The sequence below is a fragment of the Kogia breviceps genome, chromosome 10 (genome assembly GCF_026419965.1).
Source record: "Kogia breviceps isolate mKogBre1 chromosome 10, mKogBre1 haplotype 1, whole genome shotgun sequence".
NCBI lineage: Eukaryota > Metazoa > Chordata > Mammalia > Artiodactyla > Physeteridae > Kogia > Kogia breviceps.
In genome coordinates this window covers 90,961,938-90,983,328 of record NC_081319.1, presented here as the reverse complement: position 1 = coordinate 90,983,328, position 21,391 = coordinate 90,961,938, and the positions used below count along the sequence as shown (strand labels likewise).

Genomic DNA, 21,391 nt, shown 5'->3' with positions numbered 1-21,391 from the left:
CTTTCTTAATGTGTCCTTAGTCTACTATGACTGGTTAAATACATGGATCTTTTTGATTGAAGAAGGTCATATCCTGCTTTGTTTCTATCTGTTTTGTAAAAGGCATTTCTAAATGGAATTTGATTTCTTAAGAATTATAAATCTGAGAGTTGATGTTTGATTAGTTTTAGTAAATAATAAAATTTCTTGTATTTGTTGCATTATAGCTTGAGAGATGCAAGTGTGTCTTAAATTTCAAAAATTAATAACTTGGTAATGTTTAAGAGGTTTATGGAAGGTTCAAGCCTTCTGTTTACTTTCCAGAACTATTGACTATGCCAAGTTTTTCTCTAAAGTCAATTTTATACATTATTCTGCGTGTGTCTAAATTTTATACATTATTCTGCGTGTGTGTGTGTGTCTAAACTTTATACATTATTCTGTGTGTGTGTGTGTGTGTCTAAATTTTATACATTATTCTGCGTGTGTGTGTGTATCTAAATTTTATACATTATTCTGCATGTGTGTGTGTGTGTCTAAATTTTATACATTATTCTGCGTGTGTGTGTGTGTGTGTGTGTGTCTAAATTTTATACATTATTCTGCGTGTGTGTGTGTGTCTAAATTTTATACATTATTCTGCGTGTGTGTGTGTCTAAACTTTATACATTATTCTGCGTGTGTGTGTGTGTGTCTAAACTTTATACATTATTCTGCGTGTGTCTAAACTTTATACATTATTCTGCGTGTGTGTGTGTGTGTCTAAACTTTATACATTATTCTGCGTGTGTGTGTGTCTAAACTTTATACATTATTCTGCGTGTGTGTGTGTGTGTGTGTGTGTGTGTGTGTCTAAACTTTATCTTGCTATTGGTTATGTATCATCACTTCACCTGTAAACCCTTTTTATTTTCATTACAGTCTAGAAATGCTACATTATTTTCTATTCATGAATGGTGCTTCTGACTGTGTGGAAATCGCAATAGTTGTGCATTTATATGTTTGAGGATCTTGGACTTTATGAGAAAGTCCTTGTATTTCCTGCATTTCTAAATTACTTTTTCTTCAATATCACAGTGGTAGTGACATTTGAAATGTACAAAGCTAGCTGACAACAGATTACTCTGTCATCTGAGAAACTTCTTTTCAATCTTATATTTAAAAACGTATCATCAAACTCCCTTAATCAAGATGGTGAACTGGTACAGGGTGAAGATAATAAAAGAAGCACAGCATGGTAGAGACAGGCTGCATTTTCTCTCTCCTGCTGTGTCATCAAGCTCTTACCTTGATCTTAGGGAGAATGGCAGGGTGGGCTTCTTGTGGGGCTGCATATGGATGCCACGGTACTCCATACGATTCTGTGATGCAGACTTGCTCCCAGGGACAGGAGAGCGGCTTGCCACCATATGGGTCAGTTATGTTCAGATGTGTTCAATGTTTGAGTGAGGGAGGGAAAAATCAGTGCCCAAGGAAGAATGACTGTGTTGAACCCAGCCACATGTAATCCACAATATGCTGGTTTAATAGGTACCTTTTATATGTTGAGCAAAATTTTATGGCAAAGGAGTCGGAAGGAACAGAGGAAGAAATTCTGTGAAACTCTTGTTAAAAGTTGAAGGGTATTTTCAGGCTGAGAGCACAGGTACTTTACCTGTACTGCACCTTTGTAAAGCAGAATGTGTTAAAAACCCAACCAAGGGCTTCCCTGGTGGCGCAGTGGTTGGGAGTCCGCCTGCCGATGCGGGGGACATGGGTTCGTGCCCCGGTCCGGGAAGATCCCACATGCCGCGGAGTGGCTGGGCCCGTGAGTCATGGCCGCTGAGCCTGCGCGTCCGGAGCCTGTGCTCCGCAGCGGGAGAGGCCACGGCAGTGAGAGGCCGGTGTACTGCAAAAAAAAAAAAAAAAAAACACCCAACCAAATGCTTGATGCTTTGAGACTCACCTAGTCCTGCCCGGAGCAGCCTGACCCCTGGCCCCCTACACCAGTGATCACCGAGTGGCAGCTTCTGGGATTGCAGGCACAGAACCAAGGTTCATTATTCAGAACTGGGGGTGGGACAGGGGCAGATCTTCCCTGAAGCTAGTAGAGCTTAAGATTCAGGGCCTGACACTTTGAGGGGCCCCTTCCAAGGCCCTGTTCTTAATTTTGTATTGTTTTGTGTTGTTTTTTTTTTTAAAGAGAAAGCATCAGGCCCCACAGTGTCTGGATCTGTGAACCTCCTGAAGTTATTTGCAGGGTGTGAGCGAGGCTGCGTGTATATGTGCACGGATGCCTCCACAGTTTTCTGGGGGAACAGTCTGTAGTCCTCACTGCCTTCTCAAAGCCATCTGTGACTTAAAAAGGTTAAAGAACTCAGTCCTAGAAGAACTTAATCAGCCTCTTGTTCTTGTCTTGTAAACCCAAGCTTAGGAAGTGATGGTTTAATTGCTAGAGGCAACAACTCAAGACTCCTCTACAGTTGTGCGTATCGATCACCAGAGATATAGCAAAGCATGTTTTTGATCAGTTGTATCTCATCTGGAATACACATCCTCATATCCTTTCATTCACTCATTCATTCGTTTATTCATTTCTGAACACTTGCTGAGTACCTGCTCTGTGTTTGCCGCTGTGCAGGTTCCAAGAACCCAGAGATGAATTAGGCAACCTCTCTGCTTTTGAGGAACTCACAGAGCTTCCGTTATTTTAGCTGTAGAAGGCTGCATTCCTCCCCAAGGTTGAGTGCTGTCCTTGAGACCTTGGGGCTATTTTTAACCAATCAAAATGAAAGCTTGTCAACATATTCCCAGCTCCAAAATATCATGCAGAAAGCCAATCATACAAGAGAGCAGTTTCCCGGGGCAGGTCTGGGTGCAGCCGTCGCTGCTGCGGGGACCACGGCTCCGTCTGTCCAGCTGTGACCTTGTCAAGGGCCCCCAGTGCAGAGACAGCAGCAGGGTGTCAACCCAGATCCCTGAGGAGCCCAGAAGTAAATGATGGCTCGACTGCCACTGGGGTTGAGAGATTTATCCTTGGACAAAAGCTATATTAATTTTGCAATCAGTCTCCCATAGTCAAAGCAAGAGTTCTTCCATATCTATCACCGGCAAATATTAGCTGGTGGAAATTGGATTGTGAAAGTTCTCATTTCCCCATTCCTCTTCTTTGTCCCTCCATTACCCACTCACCTGAACTCAAGTACTGTTGATTCTACATTAAGTGTCTGTTGTTCCCTCCTTTCCATGCCTTCTGCCGTCCTCCCAGCACAGGGCCTCAGCACTCTCCACCTCATCTGTCGCCACAACTTGCCCCCGGATTCTCTACCCCCATTCTCCCCCCTCCCCGCAATCCACCCTACACCTTCGTGCCAGAGTTACCTTCTGTAAAGCACACTTCCAGTGCTTCTGCTGTGCATGGCGGGGCTGCCATTCCGCACAGAGGCCGAAGCTGGCCCCGGAAGACTGTTTGAGAGTGTGGAAGGAGAGAGTAAGCCACGTGAAGGGGTCGTCGGAGGCATCTTGTGCTTCTGTGGATTTCTTGCACTTCCACAGCCGTGCCTCTGGGTCGCCCCCTCCTCCCAGCCCCGCACTGTTTCTTCCATCCCGGATTCTCTTTCCCCACCCCGCCTCCATCTCTCAAAATGTTATTCAGGTGTCAACAGGGGAGACACTGATTCTAAGGCCTGTGCATAAGGTGGAAATCTTATATCGTGGAATCAAAATTACACCTCGAAACACTAGAACCACCCTGAGAGTGGCCAAGTGCCCCCTATCCCCTCCTCCCCACACCTGCTGAGACACATCAGGGAACAGAGACCACCTACAAAGTCTCACCATCACGTCTCCTAGCTCCTGATGCTTCCTCCAAGCAGGGTTTCCCAACATTTCCATGCCTGGCACACGGCGCACCGGAGTGGATGCAGAGGCTGCGCGTGGGGGTGGATGCCTGTGGCCACCCAGACCCCCTCAGGTGCCCCCTGAGGGTCGGGGCAGCCCTCCTGCAACAGTGCGTCAGCTGGCAGTCCCTGTCCTAAGGGACGTGTTTGATGAAGAAAATGGCTTCTGTGTTTTTTTCCTTTGTCATTCTTCTTTTCCTGAGTAGACATGGTTGCATCCCTAAAAGTCAGATACATTTTGTGATATGACTCCACTCTACATAAATTCTACCCTTCGCGAAGTCTGCCTTGATTCTCCGTAAACACTGTTTGTCTCTTTCATATAACTTGTGTATAATCTGGAAATTTATGAACTTGGTCTGACCCTTCAAGGAAAGGAACCATAACTTGTACTTAACTTGGCCTGCCTGGCCTATGGTAGGTGTTTGAATGGGCCTGTGTTGAAGGAGTGAGTGATAGCTTCTTCTTACATCAAACTAAAAAGCTTCTGCACAGCAAAGGAGACCATCAACAAAATGAAAAGGCAGCCAGATGAATGGGAGAAAATATCTGCAAATCATATATCTGATATCTGATAAGGGGTTGATATCCAAGATATATATATATAAAGAACTCATACAGCTCAATAGCAAAAAAAAATAAAAAATAAAAATCTGATTTTAAAAATGGGCAGAGGATCTGAATAGACAATTTACCAAAGAAGACATACAGATGGCCAACAGATGTGTGAAAAGATGCTCTTATCAGCACTGATCATCAGGGAAACGCAAATTAAAACCACAATGAGATAGAACCTCATACCTGTTACAACGGCCATCATCAAAAGAGATAAGAACTAACAAATGTTGGTGAACGTGTGGAGAGAAGGGAACCCTCGTGCACTGTTGGTGGGAGTGCAAATTGGTGCAGCCACTCTGGAGAACAGTATGGAGGGTCCTTAAAAAACTAAATATGGAACTACCATATGACCCAGCAATTCTACTTCTGAGTGTTTACGCAAAGGAAACAAAGACACTCACTCAAAAGGTTACATGCATCCCGTGTTCACTGCAGCATTATTCACAATAGCCAAGACATGGAAGCAACCTAAGTGTCCGTCAGTGGAGGAATGGACAGGGAAGATGGGGCATATGTATACCATGGAGTATTGCTCAGGTGTAAAAAAAAGGAAGTCTCGCCATTCACAACAACATGGATGGACCTTGCGGGCATGATGCTAAGTGAAATAAGTCAGAGAAAGACATAGAATCTAAAACAACAAAACGAAACCGAATATATAGACGCAGAGGGCAGATTAGTGGTTGTCAGCCACCGGGGTGGCAGGTGGGTGACGGGGTGAAGGGAGTCAAAAGATACAAACTTCCAGTTATAATGTAAATATGTCCTGGGAATGAAACATACAGCATGCTGACTATACTGCATTGTATATTTGGAAGTTGGTTAGAGAGTAGACCTTAAAAGTTTTCATTACAAGGGGAAAAAATTGTAACCGTGTTGTAACTAGACTTACTGTGGTGCTCATTTCACGATGTATACAAATACTGAATCCTCCTTATGTTGTGTACTTGAAACTAATACAATATTATATGTCAGTCATATCTCAATTAAAAAAATAGCTCATTCTAGGGATCCTTTGCTTGACTGATGTCACATTAGCGCTTTTTTTTTTCTTATTTTGCACCCTTAATGTCTTCCGTTTTCCTCTATGTTCCTCTCTCTATAGGAGTTCAGAAATAGGCTTGGGAACCACCTGAATTCGGTATCCCACACCTTGGATGCAACTCAGCGAGACTCGGCGAGTTCCAGAATGGCGCTACAACTGCAAAGGCTGCACCAGGACTGTGCACTGAGGATGTCTGTGGCCCTGGCTCTGTTTGCTTTTCTTTTTGCTTTTTTGATCAAGGTCTATAATTAGAACACAACTAACGGAAGCATCTGTGAAGAAGAATAATGGGTTCGATCCCTGGTTGGGGAATTAAGATCCCACGTGCTGCACGGTGTGGCCTTTAAAAAACAAAATCTGTGAAGAGGAATGAATTTCTAATTAAAATCTTCAAAGAAAAGGAGAGTGACCACATCAGTTCTCAAAGGGCAGTAATTTATACTGTCTCCCTGCCCTTCAGCCACACTCTTTAAGGGGGCTTACCCAGTCTCACCTTGAGTCGGACTCATTGGTTTTTTGACCTAAAACCCAACAACAGCTGCCATAGCATGTCCTTTCAATTACGCGCCCCTTGGTTTATTTTTAGCAAGAAATGCAAGTGGTCGCGTTTTCTTTAAATCACCAATCTCCAAGTCAGAACCTATTTGTACCGTGGGTCTGGTCACCTCTTCCTTATGTGGGAAGAATTTTCCATTTTCAATAAACATTTTTACATGTATCTTTCTTTCTCTTTATGCTTTGTTTGGGGTCCCGATGCTACTACAAACACCTTATTTTCCACAGCAGATGTGTTCCTGACAAGTTTACATGGAAACCTGTTTCTGGAACTTGAATCCTTTCAGAATGTACGGTGAGAGCCTACAAATTAGAGCACTCCTGGCAGCATTTTGAGAAGTCGGAGGAATCACCCACTTCTTTAGCTCCCGCAGACTTTCGAAGACTGGACTTGTCAAAAACAAGCTCTGCCTCTTTTCTGACATTTTCGATTGATTCCATCCACTGTCTATTTCTACCTGATATCTCTGGCCATTTACTTAATGAAGTGATTTCTTCCACAATAAAAGGAATTTGTGTAATGAGCAAGGCTCACGACTGTCAACATTTGATTAAGTTATTTGGATTGTATAGCGCGGGGAGATCAGGCGCCCAGTTGTTACCACAGGGCAGTTTTCATTTTTAAACCCCCATCCCTGTTCAGCTCTTCATTTTATCTCAACATGTTTCAACCTCTTTTGTATCTTTTTTTTTTTTTGCGGTACGCGGGCCCCTCGCTGTTGTGGCCTCTCCCGTTGCGGAGCGCAGGCTCCGGACGCGCAGGCGCAGCGGCCACGGCCCACGGCTCACGGCTCACGGGCCCAGCCGCTCCGCGGCACGAGGGATCTTCCCGGACCGGGGCACGAACCCGCGTCCCCCTCATCGGCAGGCGGACTCTCAACCACTGCGCCACCAGGGAAGCCCTCTTTCGTATCTTCTGAATCCAGATTAAAATTAAATTATAAGTCGGTGAGTTAAAAAACCAAAACAAAAAACTTTAGTATTAGTGCACTTCTCCCGACCCTGGTATGTGCTTCTGAGAGGAGATCACATTTAAAATTCAAGGGTTTGCTCCTGCCTCCTCTGAGTCCTGCAGTGACATGTCCACTTGGGATCCCCCTGTTCTGGCAGCGGGAAGAGAGGGATGTGTTGGCAGAGACCAGGAGCCTGCTGGGTGCTTCCTTTCTTGAGATACGTGCAGTCATTTCTTTATTAATAAACAGAGTGGGTTCCAGCGTGGTACTTATTTAATAAAAACCTAGCAGCAGTGGAAATGCTACCGAAAGCCTAGAGTCACAGTAAATAAGACATAAGAAAAGCTTCGCATCTGGGACAGATTGGAGACAGAAAGCTTTTTTTCTACTTCCGCCGTCTCACTCTTTTCCTCTCACCCCCTCATCTGCTTCTTTCCTCCCCTCTAGCTCTGTACCTGTCTCTCCTCCGCTCTCGTCCCTTCATTTTTTTCTTCTGTGAGAGTGATACACCCAGCAATCCGATAGCCTCACGGCCCCTCCCAGCCCGTGGTGGGGATTATCAGGGGTTGTTCAGCCGTACCCCAAGTAGGCTGCGACTCCACTCTGCTCTTGGGTCCAGAAAGTTGAGAAGCCCTGCAGCAGGGACCAGATCATACATGATAGCAGTCACCATATTAGGGACCAGTTGGCAAGGGGGTGGCAGTGGTCTGCAGATCCAGCTTGCTTCTTCCATGACCTCCTGCTAGAGGGATAAGAGAGAGAAGCGTGGGTGGGTGTCAACCACTCAGTGTTCTTGGAGACAGAATTCTGAATGCGACTGAGCCTGGGAGCCATAGGGGTAAGTGTGGCATCAGTAAAGCTGTTTCCTTCCCAGCTCCTCTCCTTCCTGCCCATAGTGTGATGGCTCATCTACCCCTTTGGGGTTAGGCCTGATGGTGTGACCTGTTCTGGCCAGTGCAAAGGGAGTGGAAAGGTCATGTCTTTCTCTGGGGCAGACATGTTCACATCCAGTCGGCCCTGTGCTCTTTGCACCACAGATGTCACTGTGGACACACATGTCAGGATGAAGCTTCCTCCGGCCTGGGTCCCTGAGGGAGTGCAAGGAGAACGCCTTCTGCTGGCGTGTGCGCTAGACCTTGTGTAAGACGAGAAAGGAGCCGGTGTTGAGCCACTGAGATGTGGGAGCTGTTACCATAGCATAAGCCAGCCTATCCTGATTCACACAGAGTCAGGCATGGTAGTATAAATTTATCAAATGTGCTATCAGTTGACCTGCAGATTTTGTAAACATAACTGTTGTTACGCTTTATATTTTCTTCTCATGTTTTTCCTTAGTACCAAAGTCTTTTTGTTTTTTCTTTAATGCGGCCCTCTCTCCTAAAAAGGAAACCTGTGAAGAGATCTGTCTTCGTTCATTCAGGCTGCTATAACAGAATGCCGTAGACTGGGTGGCTTCTAAACAACAGAAACATATTTCTCCCAGTTCTGGAGGCTGCAAAGTCCAAGATCAAGGTGCCAGCAATTCGGTAGCTTGTGAGGGCCCACTTTCTGGTGCATAGCTGGCCATCTTCTTCCCGCATCCTCATATGGTGGAAGGGGCAAGGGAGCTCTCAGTCTCTCTCGTAAGGGCGTTAATCCCATTCATGACGGCTCTACCCTCATGACCTAATCACCTTTCAGAGGCCTCACCTCCCACCATCACATTGGGGTTTGGGTTTTAACCTATGATTTGGCAGGGGCTGGGGAGGACAATATTCAGTCTATAGCAATATCTTTTGAATACTTTGGCCAATTTTTTCCTGACATCCTTTATTAGAGTAAAACAAACATATGAAAGTGCACATACATGTATATAAATACGTGCATAAATCGTAGGGTGGCAGCTTGATGGATTTTCAAAAAGTGAACACATTGTAACCAGCACCAAGTAGGCGCCCCATGCACCTTTCTCATAGATTGGTCTGCCTGTTCATGAACTTTATATGAATGCATTCATGCAGCAGGCACTGTGTTGTGTCTGCCTTCTTTTGCTCAGCGTTGCATGTGAGATGCATCCAGGTTGTTGTGTGTGGCCGTAGTTCGTTCACTTTCATTGCTGAATAGCATTCCGCTGTATGAAGATACCACATTGTAATTATCCATCCTACTTTTGAGTTGTTTCTAAGTTTTTGGCTATTAGAATAATAATGCTATAAACATGTTCTTGGGTCCACAGAGATGTGCATTTGTGTGAACTTATATCGAGAAATGGAATTGCTAAGTCAGGGCGTTTGCACACGCTGCCCGGTGGTGTTTGGAAAGGGTTGTACCCACCCATCCACGTTCCTGTCAGCAGTAGCTAAGAGTTCCGGATGCCGTCCACTTGTTGACATGGACTCTTCCACTCTCCCCACTGTTCCTTCTCTCTCTACCTTTGACTTTGTTCGGCAGACCTTGTCTCTGTTGTCTCTCATCCGTGAGGCAGCCCTGTTTTGATAACAATGATAATACTGATAACCACCAACTCTCAAGCCTTTAAACATGTCAGACAAAATGATGTGGACTTTACAGGTGTTCATCGGTCCTGAAAACACAACCCTGAGATAGGTACTATCATTCCCATTTTGCTGAGGAAAAAAAAAAAAAAAATCTACAACACACAGGACTAAGTAACTTGCCAGGGGCACAGAGCCACTAAGTTCTAGAGGCAGAACTTGAACTCAGCCTGACTCCAAAGCCTGTGCTTCTAGGCTGTATACTCTTCCCACTCCCATGACCCCATCTTCCACCTAAACTTGACCTGAATCAATAGACAGGTCTCTAGGATTAACTCTGTGGATGCCTAGGTTCTGGGGGAGCCCAGCCTTTCTCTCCATGTCGTTCTGCTCCAGGAATGTACATGGTACTTGATGCACTCTTAAAGATTTAGCAATCAAGTTTCTTTTCCTTCCTTTCTCCCTCCCTCTCTCTCTCTCTCTCTCTCTCTCTCTCTCTCTCTTTCTTTCTATCTTCCCTGGTTCATCAAGTGCAAGACTGTCAATAGGATAATGTAAAAATTCTTTGGTGAAAACTTTGCTTTGTTGCTAGGAAAATGTGTCGAAACATCAGATTTCCATATGTCGTTCAGTCAAAACATAGGCTTTTCCATTGACTTCACTCCAGGTTGAAAATTTCAGTGTATATCATAAGATGTCTTGGAGGGAGAATTAGAGTTACAAACGAAGCTTCAAGAGGTTTTATCATCGTAAAATAAGCATAGGGGAAAAACGTAAGAAGGGAGAGAGGTAGAGAAGGGAAGAAAGGAGGGAGAGAAAGAAGAAAAGGTAAATGATAGGAGGGTAAATGATATTCTTAAGGCTTGCCTGACCCTAAGCCCCCCAAGGTGCTGCGCTGAACTCACCGGAGTGCCATGGGATATTTTAAATTTTTGAGGGAAACACAGCGACATCTGTCAGATACCATGTCAAACTATTAGCTCAAAATAGTTCACAGTTTCAACATTAAAATGCACAACATTTTTTGATGTTACCGTATCTTTGTAAGACTAGGTTTTAGGTGGTTACTGTGATAAAAAAGCAAGTATCAAGTGAAAAGTCAATGTTTAACAAGGAATGAAGGTGATTTTATTTCAAGGTTTGAGAAGTTGTGCCGTGCCCAAAAGATGCACACCTCCCATTAATAGATAATATGGCAATTTTAGAATGAAATAGATATATTTAGTTCAATTTACATGTATTATTTTTTTCAAATAGTTCTTGTAAGATATTAAGACACAAATATTTCTTAAGTTGTTAGGACCTACCTACTTAATAACCAGAGTGGTTAGCTGTTTCTTTTGGCCTAGGGGTGCCATGAATCAAGAAGCCTTGGGCATCTCTGCTCTATGATACAACCTAAGCTAGAGCATCCATGCAAAATTTATATTTAATCTGCGGCCCTAACCACCTCTCAAAGTATTTTTAGTTTTTAAGAGTTAATTCATCGATAGCACATTTGATAAATTTATACTTGCTTTTCCACTGAGCTTGATTTTTATGCTGTTGAAACCATAGAAGTTGAGTTAAGGAACCATGAAGGAGTTAAGGACCTGAATCAACTTGGTTCAGATCTCAGTTGTTTGCATTACAAATCTGAGGAAAAGAGTATAGGGAAAGAGCATGAGATTTTTGACATCAACAAAAGTTTGGTTTGAATTTGCAGCCAGACCACTTCTTTCTGAGCCTCATCTGTAAAATAGGAACACAACTGCATTGCAGTGTCATTAAAGATGAAAGGAGATCACATGTATCAAGTAGTGTGTCCTACATCCTTTCTTCTCCTTTCATGATTCCTTTAGCCATTAAAACATGAAAACCAACTTTATAAATAAGGTTAAATGTTTTAAATTTTGTTATTAACACATGACCACCCAAAAGAATTATATATGGGATAAAAAGATTCTTGCCTCAAGGGACGTAAAGTCTAATTTTAACAAATGCAGCAAAGGAAGAAAAATTCAAAGAAAATGGATTGCAGCTGTATTTAAGGAGATCAAATTAATGAATGCTGCGGAGCACAGATTTGGGTGGCCAATCTAAGATCAAGAAGGGCATTTTTTCCATGGCCAAAGATTAAAAGAGCAAAGAGATTAATAGGGAGGCCTAGAAGTCATGCCCTTCCCCACCCTACCTTGGGGTAAAAGGAAGTGCAGACACTATTATACTTCATTCCTTTTTTGTCAATTAATTCCTACCAGTACTGTTTCGTAGAGCTCTATAGCCAAAATATCCCAACTGTGTAACAGTTGAAGCAAAGAATTTCATTTGGTCTCATATGGTCTTCCTAATTTATGGGCATCTGAATACACTTACAAGTACTGGTGAGGCAAGTGCCCAGAAAAAAAAAAAAATGTAGGGGGAAAAACCCAGAAACCTTGGATCAAGGTAAGGGAAAACTTGGAGTTCAGAAAAGCCTGAAGAACTAGGAATTTTAACTCTTGGGTTTATCTAATCTGCTTTTAATATGTGTAATTAATCTAATAACTATAGATGTCATCCCAGACTGTCCAATTCCAAGGTCCAAGCTTTTAACTTCTGTTTTTAAACCCCTGTTTCCATAAAGAGGAATAAAACACAGTGCTTCTTAAACAGACTTAAAGATTTTCAAATAGATGTAAAGGAAGTTGTTTACTTATGACTCAATGTACCTGGGTCCAGCCTTTGTGACCTGAAGCATACCATCCACATAATGTATACATAAGCAATGAAGTAATGAGTCTAAGCACAAATTCCAGCTCATTTTAAATTCAGTGTTATCTCCCTCAAAAGGTCACTTTAGAATGACTCTGTTGACACTCAATCCTGAAAGAAATTCCTCATGCTATCTTGTGAATCTTTGCCCTTGCAGGAGGAATTTATGTGACATTTTACTCTTGCAAGTGTAATTTGTTTTGGAATAACCAGAAATAATTTAAACAGTGAGTGAAGCATAAAAGTGAACTAGGTATATTGGTAGGAGTCCCTGGGAAAATTCTTTTGTGGGCCTTGGCTCTCTAAAGAAAAGACCTTGCAGCAGGAATTTTTTTCTTTAAACCCTAGACTTTCCCCCCTGACCAGCATGAACAAAGAAAAGTCCAGGAGCAGGTGGCTTCACAGGTGAATTCTACCAAACATCTAAAGAATAATAAATACCAATTCTTCTTAAACTCTTACCAAAAAATGAAAGAGGAAGGAACACTTCCTATCTCATTCTATGAGGCCAGCATTATCCTGATATCAGAGCCAGATAAAGACACTACAAGAAAATTGCAAACTAAAATCCCCTATGAATATAAGTGCAAAAATACTCAAAATATTAACAAATTAACTTCAACAGCATATTAAAAGGATTGTTTACCATGACCAAGTGGCATTTATACCAGGAGTACAGAGTGGTTCAATATAAAATCAATCAATTTAACATCACATTAATTTAAAAAGGGGGGGTATGTGATCATCTCAGCTGAAACAGCAAAGACATTTGACAAAATCCAACACCCTTTCATGACAAAACTTCTTAGAAAACTAGGAATAGAGGGGAAATTCCTCAACATGATATTTATGAAAAACCCACAGCTAATACTATACTCAGTGGTGAAAGACTGAAAGCTTCCCCCTAAGATCAGGAACAAGACAAGGAGGCCCACTTTCACAGCTGCTATTCAACATTGTACTTAGTAGTTCTAGTCAGAACTGTTAGCCAAGAAAAAGGAAGAAAAGGCATCCAAATTGGAAAGGAAGAGGTATTGGTAGATGACATGATGATCCTATGTATAGAGAAGTCCAAAGAATCCACAAGGAATCTACTGGAGCTAATAAACAACTTCAGCAAAGTTGTATATTACAAGATCAACATGCAAAAATCACTTGTTTCTTTTTGGATTGTTTCACAATCCAAAAGAAATTCAGAAACCAATTCCATTTACGATAGCATCTAAAAGAATTAAATACTGAGGAATAAATCTCACAAAAGGGGTAAAAGATTTATATGCTGAAAACTACAAAACATTGCTGAAAGAAATTTTTACATATCTAAATAAATGAAAATATATCAATGTTCATGGATAGGAAGACTTAACATTATTAAAATGTCAATACTACCTAAAGTGAGCTACAGATTCAATACATTCCCTATTGAAACAGACTTTTTTGCAGAAATGGAAAAGCCAACCTTTATATTCATATGGAATTTCAAGGGATCCCAACTAGCCAAAAGAATCTTGAAAAAGAATAGATTTGAAAGAACACTTTCACTGTTCACAAACACTTTCCAACTTCAAAACTTACAACATGGCTACAGCACTTGAAACAATATGGTACTGGCATAAGAACAGACATATAGATCAATAGTATAGAATAGAGATCTCAGAGAAAATTATTCCCATAATTGGCCAATTGATTTTTGATAAGAGTGCCAAGATCATTCAATACAGGAAGGACAGTTTTTTCAGCAAATGGTGTTAGGGGAACTGGATATCCACATACAAAAGAATAAAGTTGGACCTTTCCTTACCTTTCACCATATATGAAAATTAACTCAAAATGGATGCAAGACCTAAATAAAATTAAGAGTTAAAATTATAAAATTCTTAGAAGAAAACAAAACATTGGGAGAAATCCTCATGGCATTGAATTTGGCAACAGTTTCATAGATGTGACACCAAAAGTACAGTCAACAAAATTTTTAGATTTCATCACAATTAAGAACTTATGTGCATCAAAGGGCACTATCAAGAAAGCAAAAAGAATGGGAGAAAATATTTACAAATCATTTCTCTGACAAGAGATTCATATCCAGAATATATAAAGAACTTCTATAACTCAACAATCCAAAAGCAAACAACCCAATTTAAAGATATGCAAAGGACTTGAATAGACATTTCTCCAAATAAGTTACATACACAGCCAATTAGCACATTTGTTCAACATCTTTAGTTATTGGGGAAATGCAAATCAAAATCATAATAAGATATTACTTCACACCCATTAGGATGGCTACCATAAAAAAAAACCACAAATAAGTAAATAAATAAAACCAAACAAAACAAAAAATAAAAATGTTGACAAGGATGTGGAGAAGTTGGAACCCTCATACAGTATTGATGGAAATGTAAAATGGTTCAGCCACTGTGGAAAATAGTTTGGCAGTTCTTCAAAATTGAAACCTAGAACTACTGTATGACCCAGCAATTCCACTCTTAGTTATATATCCAAAAGAATTGAAAGCAGGGACTCTAATACATATCTGTACACCAACGTTCATAGCAGCATTATTTACAATAACCAAAAGGGAGAACCAACACAAATGCCCACTGATAGATGAATGCATAAACAAAATGTGGTATATACATACAATGGACTATTACTCAGCCATAAAAAGAAGTGAAATTCTGATACATGCAACAACACGGATGAACCTTGAAAACATTATGCTTAGAGAAATAGGCCAGACACAGAAAGACAAGTATTGTATGATACCATTATATGAGGTACCTAGAGTAGATAAATTCATAGAGACAGAAAGTAGAATAAAGGTTACCAGGAGCTGAGGAAAGGAGGAAAGGGAAGTTACTGTGTGATGGGTACAGAGTTTATGTTGGGTACGATGAAACAGTTTTACATGTAGATAATGGTGATGGGTACAAAACATTGTAACTGTATCTAATGCCGCTGAATCATACACTTACAAATAGTTAAAATGATCAATATCATGTTATACACATTTTACCAAAATAAAAATGGCATTGCAGTCTAAAAATGTATGGTGAATTTGAGAAACAACGTGGCTAGAGTGAAGGCTATATAAGAGAAGTGCCTAGAAATTAGACTAAAAATAAGCTCAGGTTGTGAAAAGTTTTGATCCCATTCTAAAGAATTTAGACTTTATTTGATAGTCCAGGAAGAGCCACTGTAGGCTTCTAAACAGGCTTCTGAACATCGCAGGCTCTGCAGAGACTGTTGTCTGAAAAGATAAGCAGTGACCTTCTGGAGGCTGGCGTGTTCTGCTGAGGACCCAGGCCAGTGGGCTCCCGTTCCCTGACCCTATGCCACCACTTTCGGAAACATACGAGGTAGTCATCACTTTTCAGGGGCTATGAAGCCAGGCTGAAGGAGCGTTACATCTCTGTCCTTGGTTTTGAGTTTTTTACCTGCTGCCAAGCTTCAAATCTGTCCATTTCCAAGAGAACCATTAGCAAGCCTCACTTAGCCAGTTGGTGATGGTTCCTATCATTGCTGTTACTGAAACTAGTGTCGCTAACATGGGGGTTCGCTTGTTTTACAGTCGTTGCCGTAACACGGAACTGGATATGTGGGCCCCACCATTATCTCAATTAAGAAAGCTCCTCAGTAAGAGTCAAGCTCCTGTCTTTGTTAGTTCAGTGCATTTGCTCTTTAATCTTTGCTTTGCGCTGCCACACTGAGGAACTTCCGGGGACCTAGCAACCCTCTATCCCTCCAGCACCTGCTGCCTTCTCTGCTTAGCTACCGTGATTCAAATCAGCGACTCCAGCTTTCTGGTTTTGATCTTCTGTATCTCAAACTCTATTAATACACCTGTTCAGTTAAGAATTCACATGCTCCATTCTCAACAAATGGATGAGAATACTTAACCAAAAAGCCACCTGGGATAACTATCTCAGGCCGTGATCTTAGAGAGCAGATGCTCCTGGGATTTTGGTTCTCTGGTTTTTGGTTTTTGAGCCAGTATGATTTCTGCAACCTTACCTGGTGTCGTTTGAGATATAAGGGAAGGGCTTCTGCTGCCATAGAACCCTCATGGTCCACTACCTTCAATTCCAAACTTCCCAGGAAAACTCTAAATTCCTGATTATTGGCCCACTGAAGTGTTAAAAACTTGTCATGTCTACAGGACTGGGAAAACTAGGCTATAATTTGGTATCAAGTCCATGTTTTGGGCCTGAGTAAGTAAACCTGATTCTAGCACAGTCTCTCACGCAGGAAACAATGGTGAATAGTCAATATCATGTCTCATTTGGTTCCATATCCGAGAATAAAATCGGAAGTCAAACAGAAGATGAGATAGAGCTTATAGAGTCTGGGTCCCATCTAGAGAAAGTAAAGGAGCTGTTGAATTTTACTTTTAAATGTATTACATGGAGAGGCATTCAGGATGGCTTGGGTTTTGTGTCATTGAAAAGAGTGACCTGAAAGCCTCTGGCAAGGTCTGCTCTAGCTGTGGCCCTTGACCTCTTCTCACCTTTCCTGTTTTTATATCTTTGTTGTCTCTGCTTTTCCAACAGCTTTTCTTCTCCTACATCCCTTCCATGTGTAAGATCTCTAACCCTATTCATGCAGGATAAGATTCTCAAGCCTCCAATTTAGATACCTCTTCTCTTTTTCCCTCTTAACACAGCATCCTCCAAGATTCTTGAGGTTAGAGAGGTTGAAAGTTCCAAAGCAGTCTGACAAAAAGCACAAGTTGGTTGGATCCCAGTCTAAAAAATTTCATCTTATCAAACCAGCTTGCCTTGGGCAATCAGAATTATACCAGCTGCAAGAACATTCACTAGCTAGAAATGGCGTATTTCAGGTTGAAGAATATTTTTAATGCCTTTAGACACACAAATCAAAAGGGAAGTGGGGGAGGGGAGAAGCAATTTAACACCAGCTTTCCCTCACGCTATGGGGCAGAGTCAAGCTGTCTATCTGAGGAGCTGCAGTAACTCCAATTAATATTAAAAGCAAAACTTGTGGCAACCCGACATTGAAGTCACAAGTGTAAACCCCCAGAAAGTCAACCACCGGCTGCCTTCTGGTAATCAGTCCTAAACCACCTGTGTTTCTCTGCAGCGTGTCAGGGAATTTAAACTTTCCTCCAGTACTACTGGAAATTCCTTCTCAACACTTGATAAAAGATCGGGATCGCTCTGTGTCTCTCTGCTTCACCCAAGACTTGGTCTTGCTTGAAAAGCAGGAGTGGTGGACCCTGCAGGTCAGCCTAGAATGAGACAAGAAGGGCTCATAGGAACCATCGAGTTGGACCCCCTTACCTTATAGATGGCAAAACTGAGGTTAGAGGAGTTCAGTGACTCGTCTAAGATCCGTCCCTCTAGTCTGGAGCATTTCTGAACGGGAATCCCAAGTATTCTCTTTGTTATTGAGAAGCTTTGGGACTTACCTGTGTGACCAGAGGTGTATCATAACTGAATGTATCTCTTGAGCCTCCCCTCAGGGCTAAGAGAATGTCTATACAGCCCAATGCCAGTTTGGGCCAACTGCAATTGTTTCCATCCCCTGAGTTCTCAGTCCCAACCCCAGAGAAGGCAGTGGCGGTGGTGGTGACTGGGGCCACTGCACTGAATTGACCCAGATTCACCTTTGTCTCTCCGCTGGAATAGGCTTATAAAAAGTTGAGTTATAAAAAGAAACTTGAGTGGAGTTATAAAATTCATATTCCTCACACTCCTGAGTTTATACACTCTTTGCTACAACTGTGTTGTATTTAGGAATATAGCGATCACTCTTCTTGATTTTAGGGACCAGATCTGGAATCTCTGCCTTCCCCACACCCAGAGCAGTGTGGACCTTCACATTTTCCTCCTAAGATTGACCCAATGGCCCCATTTACTCTTGGCCAGGTTGGGTATCTTGGATTGGGCCAGATTCCCTTGCAGCAGATTCTGACTGTTCAGTGCACACAGGTTATGGACCACCCACCAGAGTCACTTAAAGCTCCATGGGCCCAGGACTGCCCAGTGTTTCAGGGGCCAATTTTCTCATTCCATAATTCTGTTACCATAAACATCGCTTTCATTATATACAACTTGAAAAGATGAAACACCCTAATTCATCTTCTGTCATAGGGAAAATTTCTCAGCACTTGGTGGTTGGGTTAAGATTTGAGGCCTTTGTGACTGGAGCGAGGAAACGCTCTCCAAGGCCATGGGAGAATGAGACTGAGCCACGGTAGTTGGGGTTCCTGTTAAATTGCTGGGTCTGGAACAGGAAGTTAATGCTAAATAAAATCCAGGAATGGAGATGGCAGAAGGACCTGGAATGTCACAGAAATGAGGAGAAGGGTCCTGGATAACTACTTCTGAGGAAGCTGAAGTCACTGTCATTTGCCATCATTGGTTTTTGGTTTGTGTTTTGTTTCCATTTTGTTTTGTTTTTTTAATTTTGTCTGTGCCGGGTGGCTTACGGGGGGATCTCAGTTCCCCAACCAGGGATTGAACCCAGGCCACAGCAGTGAAAGCGCCAAATCCTAACCACTAGACCACCAGGGAACTCCCTGACATTATTGGTTTTAGAAATCATGCGCAAGCGTTGGTTGGATTGGCGCAAGAGTCAAGGCAGATGGAAGCAGTAGCCAAAATACCTTGGGTGCCTGTAGCAGTAATAGTGAAAGTAAACAACATTACCTGCATCATCACCATGGCTACCATTTACATACAGCCAGGCATTTTCCCCAGCACTTTAATATATTAGCTTATTTAATCCTCAGAGCCACTCTGAACAAGTATTCTAGATGAGGAGACTGAGGCACAAAGATGTGATTTGTCCAAGGTCATTAGCTGGTAAATGGCAGAGCCAAGAAGATAACGCAGGCAACCTGGTACTACAGTCCTGTTCTCAACCAGTTTGCTTTGCTCTCTCAAGCTAGAGAGAGTGGGCAGAGCACACACAGATGCCCTCAGACCATGAACACAGGAGGTGCTCCAGCGAATGTGACGGCACTGGGAGAAAGAGAATCCCTTCTGGCTGCGGGGTGAAGACGTCCCGAAGGGGAAAGACATCTCGGCAGGTGTTGGGTGCTATGTACCAAGCACTGTGCTTGTCGTTGGGATCAAAGAGGTGAACAGGACAGACGCTGTCTCTGCCTCTGTGAAGCTCTGGGGCAATTGTAACCCAGCTACCCGAGGTAGAAAATACAGGGGATCATCAGCGCATGGGAGGGCCATCTAACCCACACTGGGGAGGTCCACGAAGGCCTTCTAAAGAATGCTAAGTACATTGCAAGGGGCAGGCGCGGGCGTCATGAGATCGTGCAGCAAAGCAAGGAGTAGAAACCAGATTGCTGAACGGTGAGGGGATTTAGCCAGGCAGAGAGGTGAGATAGAATGTGGGGGAGACTGGAGTAGAAGATTGGCAGACAGGAGTACCTTTAACAGAAGTTATCCTACATGGAAGGACCTCCTGAGGGCAAGTGTTCTTTCATCGGAAGAGTGAAATATAATTCCTAAAATTTGCCCTAAAAATCATCAAACAAGGAAAAAAGTAAAGCCCACATCTGAATTTTTTTCTACTGTCTAAAACAAAAAAGCCACAGACTATATCTATTCAAGCAATTTTGTTTAGCCGCTCCTCTTTTCTTTCTCGCCCACTGTAGCAAAAACAATTAAGTTCAGAACCTCTTAGTACTCGTCAGAACCTCCCCTATCTTCAGAAGGTGGCAGGGGACAAGTTTTTCCCTTTGCAGATAATTTTCTCTGTCTCTTAATGTTTTGTAATCAGATGTGGTAGCTCCAACTTCTCTTTATTCCAAACATAGCCAGGAAGGAATTTCTCAGACAGTTTAACTTTTGATAGCAGGTAATTTTAATCCATTGCGAACATCAACCTGACATGGACTTGCTATCTTCATTATTTTAATTACTCTTTGGGGCCACTTACCTCCCCCCTCCACGCCCACCACTCCGTCCAGGAAGGAGTGAATAGAAATTGGCAGCTTTAATCTTATCATGCCATGGACCAGATAATTTTTGGCTAATAATGATATCATTTAGCTTCATACCTTAAGTAATGAAATTTGTTTGTGAAACTCTTTATCTTAACCAAAAAAAAAGAGAAAAAGTTACCTTTTTAGATGGGAGGTCAGTCACCTCTGTCACACTGCTGTCTGTGCTGTTCTGTCTGAACAGCTGACAGTTTCTGTTAATTTACTTTCACTCCCCAGTTCAACCTCCTATATGGAAAGCCGGAGTGATTTTTTTTTTTTTTTTTTTTTTGCGGTACGCGGGCCTCTCACTGTTGTGGCCTCTCCCGTTGCGGAGCACAGGCTCCGGACGCGCAGGCTCAGCGGCCACGGCTCACGGGCCCAGCCGCTCTGCGGCACGTGGGATCCTCCCGGACTGGGGCACGAACCCGCGTCCCCTGCATCGGCAGGCGGACTCTCAACCATTGAACCACCAGGGAAGCCCCGGAGTGATTTTTGAATAACAGCAAGTAATATCTGATGTGGCAGCAACTGGCAACTCTGACATTGAGCTTGGCTGTGGCCATTACCCAGGATTCCTCACTTCTCCTTGAGAAGCAATTACAATTTCACAGGCTGGAATTAAAATTCCCTGTGGTCTGCAATAGAGCAACTGACACTGTCAAAGTGATTTCAGGCTGCTAATGTCTTGCTGGGGTATAAGTAAAAAAAAAAAAAGAGTTCCTCCTCTCGGAAACGGAGGTCTGTCAACTTTAAAACGCGGACTCTTTGATATGTTTTAATTCACACTGAGGTCAGTGGGCACTGCCTCCTTCCAACAAAACTTGTTAGGGCGCTAGATTGCGGAACGGGTGTTTTCATAATGATGGAGAAGAAGTAGGGTTTGGGGCCGGAAGAAGTGTTCAGACTAGCAAGGAAAATAATGAAAATGGGCCCCAGCTATTGTATAAACCAAATGAGGATGTGCAAATAGGGACAACTTCTGAGCTCTAACCTGGGCAAGGACACAGAGGGCACATGCCCTTTACGGCGGTTGTCTGACAGGTCTTCATGGAGCTCCTCTTCTGGCCCAGCCCTGTAAGGAAGAACCAGAAGTAGTGTGTTTTAACAGAAAGCTCAGAGCTTTGGGCATTAGACCTGAGTTCCAATCCTACCTTCTCCTCTCATTGTGTGTTCTTTCACAACAAAAT

General features: G+C 42.6%; 1 protein-coding gene across 24 annotated transcripts in view; it reads left to right on the top strand.

Annotated features, from left to right (window-relative positions):
* The window catches only part of CDKAL1 (CDK5 regulatory subunit associated protein 1 like 1), a 657,591-nt gene extending 650,974 nt beyond the window's left edge, over positions 1-6,617 (top strand). For 17 of the 24 annotated variants that reach the window (XM_059077869.2, XM_067006689.1, XM_059077873.2 and 14 more), the window contains one exon: positions 5,581-6,617. In XM_059077869.2, the coding sequence (XP_058933852.1) occupies positions 5,581-5,772 (192 nt within the window). In that variant the 3' untranslated portion in view covers positions 5,773-6,617. The remainder of the gene's footprint in view (positions 1-5,580) is intronic. The other 7 variants (XM_067006683.1, XM_067006686.1, XM_067006682.1 and 4 more) reach the window with 2 other exon arrangements.
* Positions 6,618-21,391: the final 14,774 nt, after the last annotated feature.